Source organism: Scyliorhinus canicula, chromosome 21, assembly GCF_902713615.1.
Source record: "Scyliorhinus canicula chromosome 21, sScyCan1.1, whole genome shotgun sequence".
Taxonomy (NCBI): Eukaryota; Metazoa; Chordata; class Chondrichthyes; order Carcharhiniformes; family Scyliorhinidae; genus Scyliorhinus; species Scyliorhinus canicula.
Window position 1 is genome coordinate 55,633,104 of NC_052166.1, and position 15,665 is coordinate 55,648,768.

The following is a 15,665-nucleotide window of genomic DNA, read 5'->3' on the forward strand; positions in this document are numbered from 1 at the left end:
AGTCATATTGGTTTTGAAACATGAACTGTGTTTCTCTCTCCACAGAAGCTGCCAAGCCTGCTAGGCTTTTCCAGCACTTCCTCTTTTTATTTCAGAGTTTGGCTAAGTGGCCCAGTTTGCTCTGCAATGCACTTAACCACGCTAGAGATCCCATAGCTTCCAAAACTCCAAAACTACCCCCCCCCCCACTCTGTACAAAGGAATTATCTCAAGTTGAACCTTCAAAGACACCAGATGTAATCAAGACAGTTAAATGGCGAATTTAATTCTAATTTAAAATCATTACACATTGAACATTTGAAAAATTGGATGATTAAAATCCTTCTAGTTATTTTGCAAGTTAAAGAAAACTGATAATTTAGGTTCTGGTTTATTCAAAGACGTAAACACCATGTCCATGGGGGCCACTCCTTGCAGCAGAATCCAACCAGTTGGTATCAAAAGCTGCACGCCGAGCTTTAATGCTCCGGAATGTATCCAGGTGAGGTCCAATCTGCACAAAAAAAGATCAAAAGAAAGGTCAGAGACAATTATCACTTTGGTCAATGTTTTAAAAGTCACACTGCACTGCCTAATTGAATAATTTTCAACCTCAAACCTGAAGTTCATAATCTGGGTCTAATACAAGTTGGAGCAAACGGACAGCTCAAGTTGCAAATAAACTGTTGATGTTTAGCTGTTCTTAAATTTACAAAAAAGCCAATCAGTATTAGTATTAATTCAGCTAATACAGACAGTAAGGTTTTATTGCTCACCCTTGATCATAATGCTCTTTAAGTAAGAATGAGTGAAGATAAAAGGTAATTTCAATGGCATTTATTTTGAATTCCATGCTTTGCTTTTCACTCATTTTAAAGCCATAAAGTGAGGGATTGTCTCAGATTTTCTATTTTCATACACATATCACAGAATTGTTACAGTGCAGGAGAAGGCCATTCAGCCCATCGTGTCTGCACCAGCTCTCCAAATTCCCAATATGACTGAGTGCCATTCCCCTGCCTTTTCCCCATACCCTTGCACATTGTTTCTATTCAAATAATCATCTAATGCCCTCTTGAATACCTCAATTGAACATGTCTCCATCACACTTTCAGGCAGGGCAGTGCATTCCAGGCATGAACCAGTTGTGTGAAAACATTTACTTCTTTTGCAAATCACTTTAAATCTACCTCTCATTCGTGATCCTTTTTACGAGCAGGGACAATTTCTCCCTGTCTACTCTGTCCAGCCCCATCATGATTTTGAACCTCTATCAAATCTCCTCTTAGCCTTCGTATCACCAAGGAGAACAGTAATAATCTCTGCAATCTATCCTTCTTACTGAAGTTTCTCAACCCTGGAACCATTCTTGTAAACCTCTTCTGCACTCTCTCCAATGCTTTCACATCCTTCCTATAGTATAGCACACAGAACTGTACACAGTACTCCAGCTGAGATTTAACTAGTGCTTTGTAAAGTTCAGCATAACCCTTGCTCTTGTACTCTATGCACCAATTAATAAAGCCTAGGATACTATGGGCGCGATTTTCCGCTGCCCACGACGGGTCGGAGAATAGCGGGAGGGCGTCCCCGACATTTTTCACGACCTCCCGCTATTCCCCCCCCCACGGCCGCCCCATGACACGAATCGCTGCTCACCGTTTTTTACGGCGAACAGCGATTCTCCCCAGGCCGATGGGCCGAGTTCCCAGGCCTTTACGGCTGTTTTTACGGCAGCAAACACACCTGCTTGCTGCCGTCGTAAAAACGGCCGCAACATGCCCGTTCTGGGCATCCAGGGCCCCGATTGGCACGGCCGTACCACGGCCGTGCTAAGGGGGGCATGGGCCCGCGATCGGTGCCCACCGATCGCGGGCAGTGCGTCCGTAATGGACGCACTCTTTCTCCCTCCGCCGCCCCGCAGGATCAGTCTGCGGGGCGGCCGAGGGAGATGACGGCCCCGCGCATGCGTGGCTGACGTCATCGTGTGCGTCAGCTGGCGTGACGCTTGGCGTGCAGTCTTAGCGACGGTCGCTAAGGCCGCGATGCCGTGCTTCACGGGGCCCCGCTGCTAGCCCCGCCCGGGGGGGGGGGGGGAGAATCGGGTCCCGGGAGGGAGCGCGGAGGCTGCCGTGAAACACGGCCAGTTTCACGGCAGCCTTTACGATTCGCCACATTTGCGGAGAATCGCGCCCTATATGCTTGACTAACTGCTCTCTCCACCTATCTGCCACCTAAATGATTTATACACATACACTTCCAAGTCCCTCTGCTCCTACTCCTCCTTAAGAATTATGCCCCTTAATTTATATTCTGTCCATGTTTGTCCTACCAAAATTCATCATCTCACACCTCTCTACATTGAACTTCATCTGCCATCAATCTGCCAGCTCCACCAACTTGTCTATGTCCTTTTGAAGTTCTGCCCTTTCCTCACAGTTTACAATACTTCCAAGTTTTGTATCATCTGCAAACTTTGAAATTGTCCTCTGCACACCAAGATCTAGATCACTAATATATATCAGGAAAAGCAACCGTCCCAGTACTGACTCCTGGGAACTTCCTCCAGCTTGAAAAATATCCATTGACCATTACTCTCTTTTTCCTATTAATTTAATTAATTATCTTTATTGTCAAAAGTAGGCTTACATTAACACTGTAATGAAGTCACTGTGAAAGTCCCCCAGTCGTCATACTCCATCACCTGTTCGGGTTCACAGAGGGAGAATTCGGAATGTCCAATCCACCTAACAGCATGTCTTTCGAGACTTGTGGGAGGAAACCGGAGCACCTCCGGAGGAAACCCACGGAGACACAGGGAGAACGTGCAGATTCCGCACAGACGGGAATCGAACGTGGGATCCTGGAGCTGTGAAGGAACAAGTGCTAACCACCGTGCTACCATGCAACCCATACTCAGCCAATGTTGTGGCCTCTTTGCTTTTGTTTCTTTTAATCCGTGAACTACAGACTTTCCTCGCAAGTCTGTTCTGTGGCACTGTATTGAGTCCCTTTTGAAGATTTATGTACACCACGTCAACAATATTACCCTCATCAACCCTTTCTTTTAGCTCTTGAAAAAGCTGCAGCAAGTTAGTTAAAACACGATTTCCCCTTTACAGATGCATGCTGGCTGTTCCTAATCATCCTACAGTTTTCCATGTGATTCTGTCCCAAATAATTGTTTCTAGAAGTTTCCCCACCACTGAAGTTAACCCTACTGGTCTGTATTTGCTCGGCTTATCCTTGCAACCTTTTTTGAGCAAGGGCATAATATTTACAATTCTCCAGTCCTTTGCCACCTCCCCTCAGTGTAGGGAAGAGTGAAAGATCATGGGCAGTGCCCCTGCAATTTCCACTCCTAATTTCTTTGGATACATCTCATCCCGGTGCCTTGCCAATTTTAAGTACCATCAGTCTATCCAGTATTTCCTCCTTATCAATTTTGAACTCTTCTTCTGTCACCATGGTATATCATCTACCTCTTTGGTAAAGACTGATGCAAAGTATTAATTTAATATTTAAGCCATGCCACCTGCCTCCATGAGTAAATGCCTTTTCAGGTACCTAATCAGCTACAGTGTTTCCTGCCAGTATTTCGCTCCACTCTATCCAGCCCAGCTCCGTTCTTGCGCCATTGAGAAGGCTTTCCCCAATTAATTATTCTTACTCTAAATTTACCATTGTCCTTTTCGATCGTCATCCTAAACCTTACAATAATCACTCCTGTCTAAATGTACCCCCCACTGACACATCATGTGGGATTCTCTGATCCTGGGGCTAAGTGTTGGCGCCGTCGTAAATGCCAGAGGGTTTTACGACGGCGTCACCTGGCCCCTAGGAGCAGCGATCCTGCACTGCACAGGGGGCCAGCACGGCATTGGAGAGCCTCATGCTGCTCCAGCTGCTGATACCGGCGTCAGCACGGGCAGCGCGGGTTCTCGCCTGCACGCCACGGCCGGCGCGAGTTCTCTGCACAACATGGCAGAGACCTACAGGGGCCCGTGTGGAGGAACATAAGCCCCCACCGGGATAAGCCCGCCCACCAATCGGTCGGCCCCGATCGCGGGCCAGGCCACCGTGGCCCCCCCCCCCCCCCTCCCCCACCGTAGCATGAATGTCGAGGTCCCACCAGGTAGAACCACACGAGAACGACGGAGGCGGGACGCGGCCTAACTCGGCGGGTACTTGGCCCTTCGCGCGGGGGGGGGGGGGGGCGCGTTGAGTGACCCCTGACCCACGCCGCGTTGACCGCGCTGGCGGCGATTGTCCGGAGAAACGGCGGACCGGCATTGGAGTGGCGTTGAGCGATTCGCGCCCGCCCCGGCGATTCTCCAACATGGCGCGGGGTCAGAGAATCACTCCCTTGATCTACTCCGCCTCCCACATTTCCCAGAACCAGGTCCAACAGTTCATCCTTTCTTGTGGACTGAACACACACTGCTGTAGAAAATTTTCCAAAACACAATTTAGGAACGTTTGTCCCTTTCCAACCTTTACATTACCACTGTCCCAGTCTATATTTGGGTAACTAAAGTCTTACTACGTTTACATCTCTCTGTAAGGTTTACACCTTTCCCTGCAGGTTTGTTCCTCTACATCCTTCCCACTAGTTAGCAATCTATAGACTACACCGAGCACTGCAATTTCATCAGAATTTAAAAAAAAGGATAGCAATTGCCTTAAAACGTGTCAAAAGTAATGGTTCATGAAAATGGGGTGTTGATTGACTGAGATAGTTTGTCTTTACCTCAGGCTGACTTTTCGTGCAGTCGGGGAGATCTGTACAGGAGTGAAAATGGAGGCCGGTACACAATTCTGGGATTCCCAACCTCATTCCCAGGGATTCCAATTTTCTGGAGTGCTTTTTAAGGGTTCAAGCTATCTTGGGTCACAAGTCCGCGCCATGCACTCGCCTCCTGGCAGGCTCCATTGCAGAGACAGGCAGGATCTACTCTGCAATTTACATGGAGTCAGGCCAGCTTTTCAGAGTAATGGTTTAGAAACCATAAGACCATAAGACATAGGAGCAGAATTAGGCCACTTGGCTCATCGAGTCTGCTCTGCTATTCAATCATGCCTAATATTTTCTCATCCCCATTCTCCTGCCTTCTCCCCCTGATCCCCTTATTAATCATGAACCTATCTATCTCTGACTTAAAGACACTCAGTGAATTGGCCTCCACAGCCTTCTGCGGCAAAGAGTTCCACAGATTCATCACCCTCTGAAAAAATTTCTCCCCATCTCTGTTTTAAAGGATTGTCCCTTTAATCTGAGATTAAGGCACCTCAGAGATGTCATGAGCTATAGTTTGGATGGTTGGGAGGCACTGACATAGCGCTATTATCACCAGTAATCCAGAGACCTGGGGTAATGATTTGGGGACCCAGGTTTGAATCCCACTATTGCTGTTGCACAAGATATTGCTAAGGTCTGTAGTCTCCATTATGTTTCAACGCCCTCAGCTGTATCTGAATGTCACCAGCAGTGAACTAAATTGGTTGGACAATGACATTTCTGATGACTATTTTGGAAGGGGGCAAGGTAGGAATAGCCATTCGACACTTTTGGCTGAAGATGCTTAGAACACCTTCAAACTTGTCTCCTGAACTTACATGCTGGAGTCTACCATGGTTCAGGAAGGGGTTACATATGGACCTTCCTCCTCCTCCTCGAGTGGTTGTTCACCCCATGAAATTTAAATCCTAATTAGATACTTACATAGAATGGACAGTACAGAAAAAGGCCATTTCAGCCAAAATAGTCTGTGCTGATGTTTATGTTCTTTTACAAGCCTCTTTCCACCTTACTTCATCTAATCCCAGCTGCATATCCTTCCTCCCTCATGTACATATATAGCTTTTTCTTAAAGTCATCTATGAGTTCACATTATAAATATTTTGGGCAAAAGAAATCCTAACTTTATTGGATTGGTAACTGTGTTACATTTATGGTGCTTAGTTTTGGACACCCCGATAAGTCTATCCCATCAAACTGCTGCATACTTTGAGACCTCCAGTGAGCCATCTCAGCCTTCTCTTTTCTGGAGAAAAGTCTTTCCTGATTTTCTCTATTCATTCACAGAATGTGGGTGTTACTGACAAGGCAAGCATTTAGTACCCATTCTCAAGTTGCCCTTGAGAAGATGGTGGTGAGTTGCCTTTCAGGCTTGGAGGGTCGAAGGGCCTGTTCCTGTGCTGTACTTTTCTTTGTTCTTGAATCTCTGCAGTCTTTGCATTGAAGGTGCTCCGGCCTTGCAGTAATCAAATATAATTAACTGTATATAGTTGTCAAAACAGTGGACACAAATTGAACACAGGTTGAGTGTTTGCAGAATGAGTACATGAGGCAGCTAAACACCTCTACCCCAGTAATCATTTTTAAAATTTGTTAACACTGGAACACCTTAATAAATGTGGAGGATTGATCATTCTCCTATTTCCCAATTCTTGCTTGGAAATCGAATTAACCAATGATAGCAACAGGGCCACAGGTTTGTATGTACTCTGACAATTTGAGGAATTCCTAGGTTACCTGCAATGTTTTAAACAGAAACCCATAGAAATCTTAGGATGTGCATTATTCAAATTATGAAATTTCAGTGTTTATCCTTTCAAGTATAAACAGCTAAGAGTCAACAGCTTTATATCATTGCAAGTTACACTTGCAGATATGGATGTTCATTTTTGAAAAGAAAGAAAAGCATGCATTTCTAGAGCCCCAAAGTGATTTAGAGCCAATGCTATATATTTGAAATGGATTCACTAATGTAATATGGGAAAGCAATACAGAGTTAAGTAAAAAAGAATGTAGGATTTTTCAAATGTAATGTATCCTGCAAAACCTTGTGGGCAAGGTACTGAGATACTCCAAAGAGACCTACATCTGTGATGAACGTGTGCAATTTTCAGACCTTTTGTATATTATTGTCCAAATCTTAGTCACTGTGACAATGTCCTTGACCAATAGTTCTCACAGTCTGCTCTGTGGATCACTGGTGATCTATGAGAGTGCTCCAGGTGGTCAACAGGCTGCTCCAAAATTCAAATCCCTGATGCACAATGCCATGGCCTAGTCTGCACAAGGGAATAGTGCAGAACTCATCCCCACTGCTCGTGTGTGCGTGGCGTGAGTTGTTGTAAGCGTGTGCAAAACAATGCAGTTTTACAGGTAACACCTATGCTGATTTTATTTAATTAATAAAGATGTAAGATAAGTAATAGTTACAAAGAAAATTTTAACATATTAACAGTTATTTGGTAGTATTAACGTTTATACAAAAATATGAAAATGTGCATACTTTTGTTTCTGGCATTAATCAATAATTTACATATGATATTTAGTTAAAAAATCATATATTTATTGCATTTAGTAGTAAAAGAAAGCAAAATATTTATAGTTTCCATAAGTTCTCATGAATTCTGATGACATTTTTTGCAGTGACAAGTGGTATAGGACAAGTGGTCTATGGGATCTTTTGCCTGTAAATGTTCTGCAGACAGAAAGGTTTGAGAATCATTGCCCTTGGTCATTAAGGTTGCTGGAGAAATTGCAATGATGGTTTAAATAGCCAACATGAAGACATTACACCTTGTTCAATATCACTAATTGTACTCCTTTTCTGTGTTCCCTCCCCATCCAAAAAGCCAGCAAGAGTGCAGGAGAGGTTAGTGATATCCAGTCTACTCTGTGACACAGGAAAACAAACAAAAGGGAGGCTGGTCTGAAAAATTATCAGCAACTCTCAAGCGCTGTTGACAACTTGTTAAAAATAATCACACCCACAAAACCTATTATAGTTACAGTCTTGTTCAGCAAGTGGTCCAGGTTTGTGTCAGAAAGCGTCACAGATACAGAGCCCCTCTTATCATCAGTATTCCCTGCTGTGTACGCCATCTGCCACTATGTGTTGGTAGTTTTATAATATATCCAGGAAAAACTTAAACTATAGAGTTCATTTTCTTAGGTGTGCTACAGCATAGATACAACTCTTGCTTTTACTTCCCTCTACCCTCTTTCCTTGCACGCCCCCACCTCCCCATTTCATGAAAAAGCAGCTTTTGGACAAACACTTTTAAAATAAACTGACAGAAAGATTGCAACAGTTACTTTTTTTGATATAGAAATGCTCTGGAAAAATATGCACAAGGAGCCTGGATGCAAATTACTTAGAAACACATCACTCTACTACTTGACAGAATATAATGAGAATCACTAAATCTTTTATAAGGTCAACACTCCTCTTCCCAAGCAGCTGTCAAACAAAGAAATTCAGCAAAACCAAACTTCCATCGCCTCATTAAACTCAGCAGCCACGGACGACATGTTCCGCCATCAATACAAGTTGTTTTGTGTCAGTAATTTGCAGTAAAAGTCTGATCGAGGGCCTGTGGAGACTGGGGAATCGTTAGCGCTCCAGGAGCAGCTCTGCTCCTAATTGGAAGCATTGGGCATTATCAACTGAGGATTTTCCTGGATCCCTGACAGCTACCGGTGCTGGAATGATTGCCCACTTGTCAGTGTAAAAGACCATTAAAAACAAACAATTTTTCTTTAATTGGAGGCTTGCGCTCGGAGCCCAGGTGAGAAGCCTCATCACTTTCTTTGGGCCTATTGATGATTATGGCTTACTTCAAAATCTGTCTGACAAAATTGAAAGGTTTTTCTTCTCACATTGGAAAGTGTTTTCAATATGACTACAAAAAGCTTGGCAGGTGATTTATATATATTTTTTCCTACAGCCTGCAAGGCCTTGATTAACTATCTGTATGTTCGTAGCAAGACGAGAACTGTTAGGCTTCAAAACTGATCAGCTTTACTGAGGTGAGCAAACCAAATCGAGCCAGTTTGACTCCAAGTAAAATCTTTGTTGCCTTCAGGAGTCAAAGTGGACCATTGCTAAATTGAATCCAAGCCTAAAAGAGGATTCTTGGATCAAAGCTCCGCCCAATTGGAGTGGAAATTGCTGATCAAGCTTGTGCTCTTTGACACCGCGTGAACTACTGGTGAATCAGATGAGCAAAGAATGAAGAACTGCGACTGAAACAGTGAAATTCCCAATTATAAGGATAAAGATTTGGAATGAAAATTGAATGGTATTTGTTCTGAATTGAGTGCAGAGTTGGTGGGCACTTGTTTGTCTCCATTCAAATTCAGCTTAACCTGTAAAATCGCAGAAATACTACAGGGTGATTGGTTGGAACTCATCTGACCACTGTAGCAAATATATGAGGGATTTGGGTTCAACTGTGTGCAGATGAGCATTCACTATGAGGAAATTGTGTTAAACTGCAGTTATATAAATTTGTTGTCTCCAAAGAAAGTTTGATATCAAAAATTAAATGTCTGTTCTGTTCCTAATCTGTGCTTTGTAAGTTCTGTAATCGGAGAACTAACCAGCAACAGGCAGTTGCAGCAAAATGGTGTTATAACCATGAACGTTTGTAAAAGGGGTGAGGATGCCTGGTTTTACATATTATGATAATAACCCCTTTTAAACACAGTGAAAATACAGCTGGATCAGCGCAGAATTACATTAGTGGTGCATACATGTTAGTCATCACACTTCAAGCTGACAGCTAGCATTTCATTCCATGTGTCAGCTTGTTAGCATTTTGCAAGGAAAATCAGTCTTTTCAATGAAATTGGAGGTTGTCAGAATCGATCAATTAGATTGGAATCTACCAGAACTGGTCTGATCATTTGTAGGGCAGGACTGAAAGTTAGAGGAAGCGATTAGATCAATCACAGGATATGACTGGATGCAATCAGAACCAATTACACAGGTCTTGCCTGTGCTCAAGAACCTGATGCAGAAATGTTCAAGGTGAGTTGATGCCGACTGAATGTTGTAGTTATGAGTATCATTATTATTTATCTCCCAATAAGTAAAACTGCAACAGTTACACATCTTTTCAGTAGATTTTCCTAATCTTTATTCCAGAGGAATGCGCAGTCCCCAGGTGTGGTGAAGAGGAAATGAGGAAGAGTCTTGTTGCATCAAGCATCCAGCCCAACTACGCTGCCCTAAGGTTTCCAAAGTTTCCTATTGTGGGTAGAATGAACCTGTACCTGGAATCGGCACAGGTCCAGTTTGGCACTGCAAATCAGGTGGGAGTGAGTATTCTCAGCTAACCCCCCCCCCCCCCCCCCCCCGCCCCCTCCACAACCCCTTACTCCCTACTGACTTTGCACAAAAGAGCAGATGGTAGGGTGGCAGAGGTTCCTTGAAGCACCCAGATCAATAGCACTAGAGGTTCACTGAAGACTAGAAATCTAACCAATATAACCCCCTCTTCCCAAATCCTGACGATTCTTAGGACGATCCTGCTGGTGGCTTTGAAGGCATAGACTTATGAACTTGTTCTGCTCCCTCTCTGCCCCTGATCCGGGTGCATGGCCCTGCCAGGAGGCAGAACTCTGGCAGGAATGCTGTAGGGTTATGCAAATGGCTTGGGCCAAGAAATTCCAGCAGATTATCCTGCCAACAGACACAGTGAAACCTCAGTATGCTGTGCCTGTCAGGCATCCAGCAGCTGTTGGCTTATGTGAAGCTTTATTTTCTTTTCTTTGTGAGAGGAAGATGATGTTTCCTGCTATGAATGCATCAATTACTTTCTTCTTGAGCATTTTCAGTACTGCCGTTGTGGAATTGTCACAGTTTAGAAATAAAGGAAGTAAGTTTGAGTGGTGATGAGCTTTACCTAGCTTAAAAAAAAGTTACATTACGATATTGCTATGTTGGATTTTATTACTTTTATGTAATGCAGATCGTTATCCTATCTGTGGGTGGATTGTAGGATTCAGTTTTGTTTGCAACCTGGTTTTAGCTTGTTTGCCTACTCTTGGCGGAGAGATCACTTTGTCACGCAATTGCTGGGAAGGTATCCATAAGACATAGGAGCAGAATTAGGCCATTCAGCCCATCAAGTCTGTTCTGCCATTCAATCATGGCTGATATATTTCTCATCCCCATTCTCCTGCCCTCTTCCCAGAACTCCTGATTCCCTTATTAAACAAGAATCAATCTATCTCTGACTTAAAGACACTGTGACTTGGCCTCCACAGCCTTCTGAAGCATTAAATTCCACAGATTCTCCACCCTCTGGCTGAAGAAATTCCTCCTCACCTGTGTTTTAAAGGATCGTCCCTTCAGTCTGAGGCTGTGCCCTCAGATTCTAGTTTCTCCTAATAGTGGAAACATCTTCTCCACGTCCACTCTATCTAAGCCTCTCAGTATTGTGTAAGTTTAAATAATAATAATCTATATTATTGTCACAAGTAGGCTTATATTAACACTGTAGTGAAGTTACTATGAAAAGCCCCTAGTTGCCATACTCCAGTGCCTGTTCGGGTACACAGAGGAGAATTCAGAATGTCCAATTCACCTAACACAATGTCTTTCGAGACTTGTGGGAAGAAACCGGAGCACGCGGAGGAAACCCATGCAGACACGGGGAGAACGTGCAGACTCTGCACAGACAGTGACCCAAGCCAGGAATCGAACCTGGGACCCTGGCGCTGTGAAGCAATAGTACTAATCACTGTGCTATCGTGCCACCCTAAGACCCAGAATCCTCAACCGCACCTCATATGACAAGTCCTTCATTCCACGGATTATTCTTGTGAACCTCCTCTGGACCCTCTCCAATGCCAGCACATCTTTCGTTGGATACGAGACCCAAATCTGCTCACAATGTTCTAAATGGGGTCTAACCAGAGCCTTATACAGTACATCCCTGCTCTTGTATTCTAGTCTTCTCGACATGAATGCTAACATTGCATTTGCTATCCTAACTGCCAACTGAACTTGCATGTTAACCTGAAGAGAATCCTGAACTCGGACTCCTCCTTTGTAGTTCTAATTTCAGAAGCCTTTTCCCATTTAGAAATAGTCTATGCCTCTACTCTTCCTACCAAAGTGCATAACCTCACACTTTCCCACACTGTATTCCTGTGGTGAACGTATTGCTGCTACAATTCACCACTGTATTGTTTGTATTATGTTGATGCCCTTTTGGGCTCCGCCTATGGCTCCGCCCCCTCGGGGGTGGTATATAGATCTGCAGCCTGTAGGCGGCACTCAGTACAGAGAAGTCGCAGGCAGGCACAGATCTAGCTTATTAAAACCACTGTTCACTTCTACTCATCGTCTCGTGTGAATTGAGGTCGCATCAATTCCATCTGCCACTTCTTTGCCCACGTTTCTAGCCTGTCCAAGTCCTTCTGAAGTCTCCCTGCTTCCTCAACTACCTGACCCTTTCTATATCTTTGTGTCATCTGCAAACTTAGTAACACTGCTCTCAGTTCCTTCTTGCAGATCGTTAATGTGTATCGTGAATAATTGTGGTCCCAACACTGATCCTGCAGAAGATGAAAATGAAAAATGAAATGAAAATCGCTTATTGTCACAAGTAGGCTTCAAATGAAGTTACTTTGAAAAGCCCCTAGTCGCCACATTCTGGCGCCTGTTCTGAGAGGCTGGTACGGGAATTGAACCGTGCTGCTGGCCTGCCTTGGTCTGCTTTCAAAGCCAGTGATTTAGCCCTGTGCTAAACCAGCCCCTCATCACTCGTCACCGGCTGCCATCCTGAGAAAGACCCCTTTATACCCACTCTCTGTCTTCTGCCAGTCAGCCAATCCTCTATCAGTGTCAGTACCTTGCCCCTAACACCATGGGCTCTTATCTTAAAGAGCAGACTCCTGTACAGCACCTTGTCAAGGGCCTTCTTAAAATCCAAAGTAATCACGTCTACTGGTTCTCTTTTGTCTAACTTCCTCAAAGAGTTCTAACAGATTTGTCAGGCATGATCTCCCCTTGAAGAAGCCGTGTTGACTCAGTCCTATTTTAATATGCACTTAAAAGTACTCTGCAATCTCATCCATAATAATCTAAAATCTTACCAACCACAAAGTCAGGCTAACCGGCGTATAATTTCCCATCTTCTGCCTCTCCCCCTTCTTAAACAAGGGTATTAAATTAGCCATTTTCTAGTCTCTGGGACCCTCCCTTCCTCTTGTGATTCTTGAAAGATCACCATCAATGCCTCCACAATCTCCTTCAGAACTCTGGGGTATAGTTGATCCAATCCGGGTGATTAATCCACATTCAGACTTTTCAGTTTCCTCAGCACCTACTCCTTAGTGATGGCCACTACACTCACCTCTGCCTCCTGACTCTCTTGAAGTTCTGGTTTGCCACTGGTATCTTCCGCTGTGAAGACTGGTGCAAAGTACCTTTTCAGTTCCTCTGCCACTTCTTTATTCCCTATTACTTCCTCTCCAACCTCATTTTCCAGTTGTCCAATTTCCATTCTTGCCTCGCTCTTTTATATGTTGAAAAAAAACCCTTGCAATCTTCTGTTATATTACTAGCTAGCTTACACTCGTATTTATCTTCTCTACCCCTTATTGCTTTTTTAGTTGTCCTCTGCCTGCTTTTAAAGGCTTCCCAATCCTCTGGTTTCCCACTATTCCTCAGCGCCTTGTATGTTTTTTCATTTGCTTTTATTCTGTCTTTGAGTTCCCTTGTCAGCCATGGTGCCTCCCTTTAGCATATTTCCTCCTCCTTGGGATGAATTTCTGTTGTGCCTCCAGAATAACCCCCCAAAACTGTTGCTGTTCTACTGTCTTCCCTGCTAGGCTCTTCTTCCAATCAACTCTGGCTAGTTCCTCCCTCAATTCTTTGCGTTACCTTTACTCAATTGTAAAACCGTTACATCTAATTCCAGCTTCTCCTTCTCAAACTTCAGGGTAAATGCTATCATATGGCGGTCACTGCCCCCTTAGGGTTTCTTCACCTTAAGTCTGCCTCATTAAACATCATCAAATTCAAAATTGCCTGTTCCTGAGTAGGCTCTACCACAAGTTGCTCCAAAAAAAAACCCATCTCGTAGACATTCCACAAATTCCTTTTCTTGGGATCTGCTACCAACCTGATTTTCCCAGTCCACCTGCATATTCAAGTTCCGCATGATTATTGTAATATTGCCTTCTTATATGGCTTTTCTTATATGCCCTGATTTATTTTCTGCCACACCCTGACTACTGCTGGGGGGAGGCCTGTACATAGTTCCCATCGGAAAAGTTTTTCCTTTACGATTCTTCAACTCTGCCACACAGAGTCTACTCTTTCTGATCCTTTATATCTTCTTGCTAACAATTTAATTTCATTCCTTTCTAACAATGCAACCTCGCCCTCTCTGCCCATCTTCATGTCCTTTCGATAGGACACATTTACAACACTGAAATGGCCAACATCCGTGGAGAAAAGTGAGCATCAAATGGTAAATATAATAATCAATAAAGAGCAAAGAACAAAGAAAATTACAGCACAGGAACAGGCCCTTCGGTTCTCCCAGCCTGCGCCGATCCAGATCCTTTATCTAAACCCTCTGTTCCCCGCCCGTTCATATATCTGTCCAGATGCATCTTAAATGATGCTATCGTGCCCGCCTCTACCACCTCCGCTGGCAAAGCGCTTCAGGCACCCATCACCCTCTGCGTAAAAAACTTTCCACGCATATCTCCCTTAAACTTTCCCCCTCTCACCTTGAAATTGTGACCTCTTGTAATTGACACCCCCACTCTTGGAAAAAGCTTGTTGCTATCCACCCTGTCCATACCTCTCATAATTTTGTAGACCTCAATCAGGTCCCCCCCTCAACCTCTGTCTTTCCAACGAAAACAATCCTAATCTACTCAACCTTTCTTCATAGCTAGCACCCTCCATACCAGGCAACATCCTGGTGAACCTCCTCTGCACCCTTTCTAAAGCATCCACATCCTTCTGGTAATGTGACCAGAACTGCACACAGTATTCCAAATGTGGCCTTACCAAAGTCCTATACAACTGTAACATGACCTGCCGACTCTTGTACTCAATACCCCGTCCGATGAAGGCAAGCATGCTGTATGCCTTCTTGACCACTCTATCGACCTGTGTTGCCACCTTCAGGGTACAATGGACCTGAACTCCCAAGATCTCTCTGTACATCAATTTTCCCCAGGACTCTTCCATTGACCATATAGTCCGCTCTTGAATTAGATCTTCCAAAATGCATCACCTCGCATTTGCCTGGATTGAACTCCATCTGCCATTTCTCTGCCCAACTCTCCAATCTATCTATATTTTGCTGTATTCCCTGACAGTCCTCCTCACTATCTGCAACTCCACCAATCTTAATATCATCTGCAAACTTGCCCATCAGACCACCTATACCTTCGTCCAGATCATTTATGTATATCACAAACAACAGTGGTTCGAGCATGGATCCCTGTGGAGCACCACTAGTCACCTTTCTCCATTTTGAGACACTCCCTTCCACCACTACTCTCTGTCTACTGTTGCCCAGACAGTTCTTTATCCATCTAGCTAGTACACCCTGAACCCCATACAACTTCACTTTTTCCATCAACCTGCCATGGGAAACTTTATCAAACGCCTTACTGAAGTCCATGTATATGACATCAACAGCCCTTCCCTCATCAATTAACTTTGTCACTTCCTCAAAGAATTCTATTAGGTTTATAAGACATGACCTTCCCTGCACAAAACCATGCTGCCTATCACTGATAAGTCTATTTTCTTCCAAATGTGAATAGATCCTATCCCTCAGTATCATCTCCAACAGTTTGCCTACCACTGACGTCAAGCTCACAGGTCTATAATTCCCTAGATTATCCC

The 15,665-nt window shown here is 44.0% G+C and overlaps 1 protein-coding gene across 1 annotated transcript in view; it reads right to left on the minus strand.

The window, feature by feature from the left end:
- Positions 1 to 244: 244 nt before the first annotated feature.
- The window catches only part of cfap77 (cilia and flagella associated protein 77), a 264,362-nt gene continuing 248,941 nt past the window's right edge, over positions 245 to 15,665 (minus strand). The window contains exon 7 of the mRNA XM_038781648.1: positions 245 to 493. Within this exon, the coding sequence (XP_038637576.1) occupies positions 371 to 493 (123 nt within the window). The 3' untranslated portion in view covers positions 245 to 370. The remainder of the gene's footprint in view (positions 494 to 15,665) is intronic.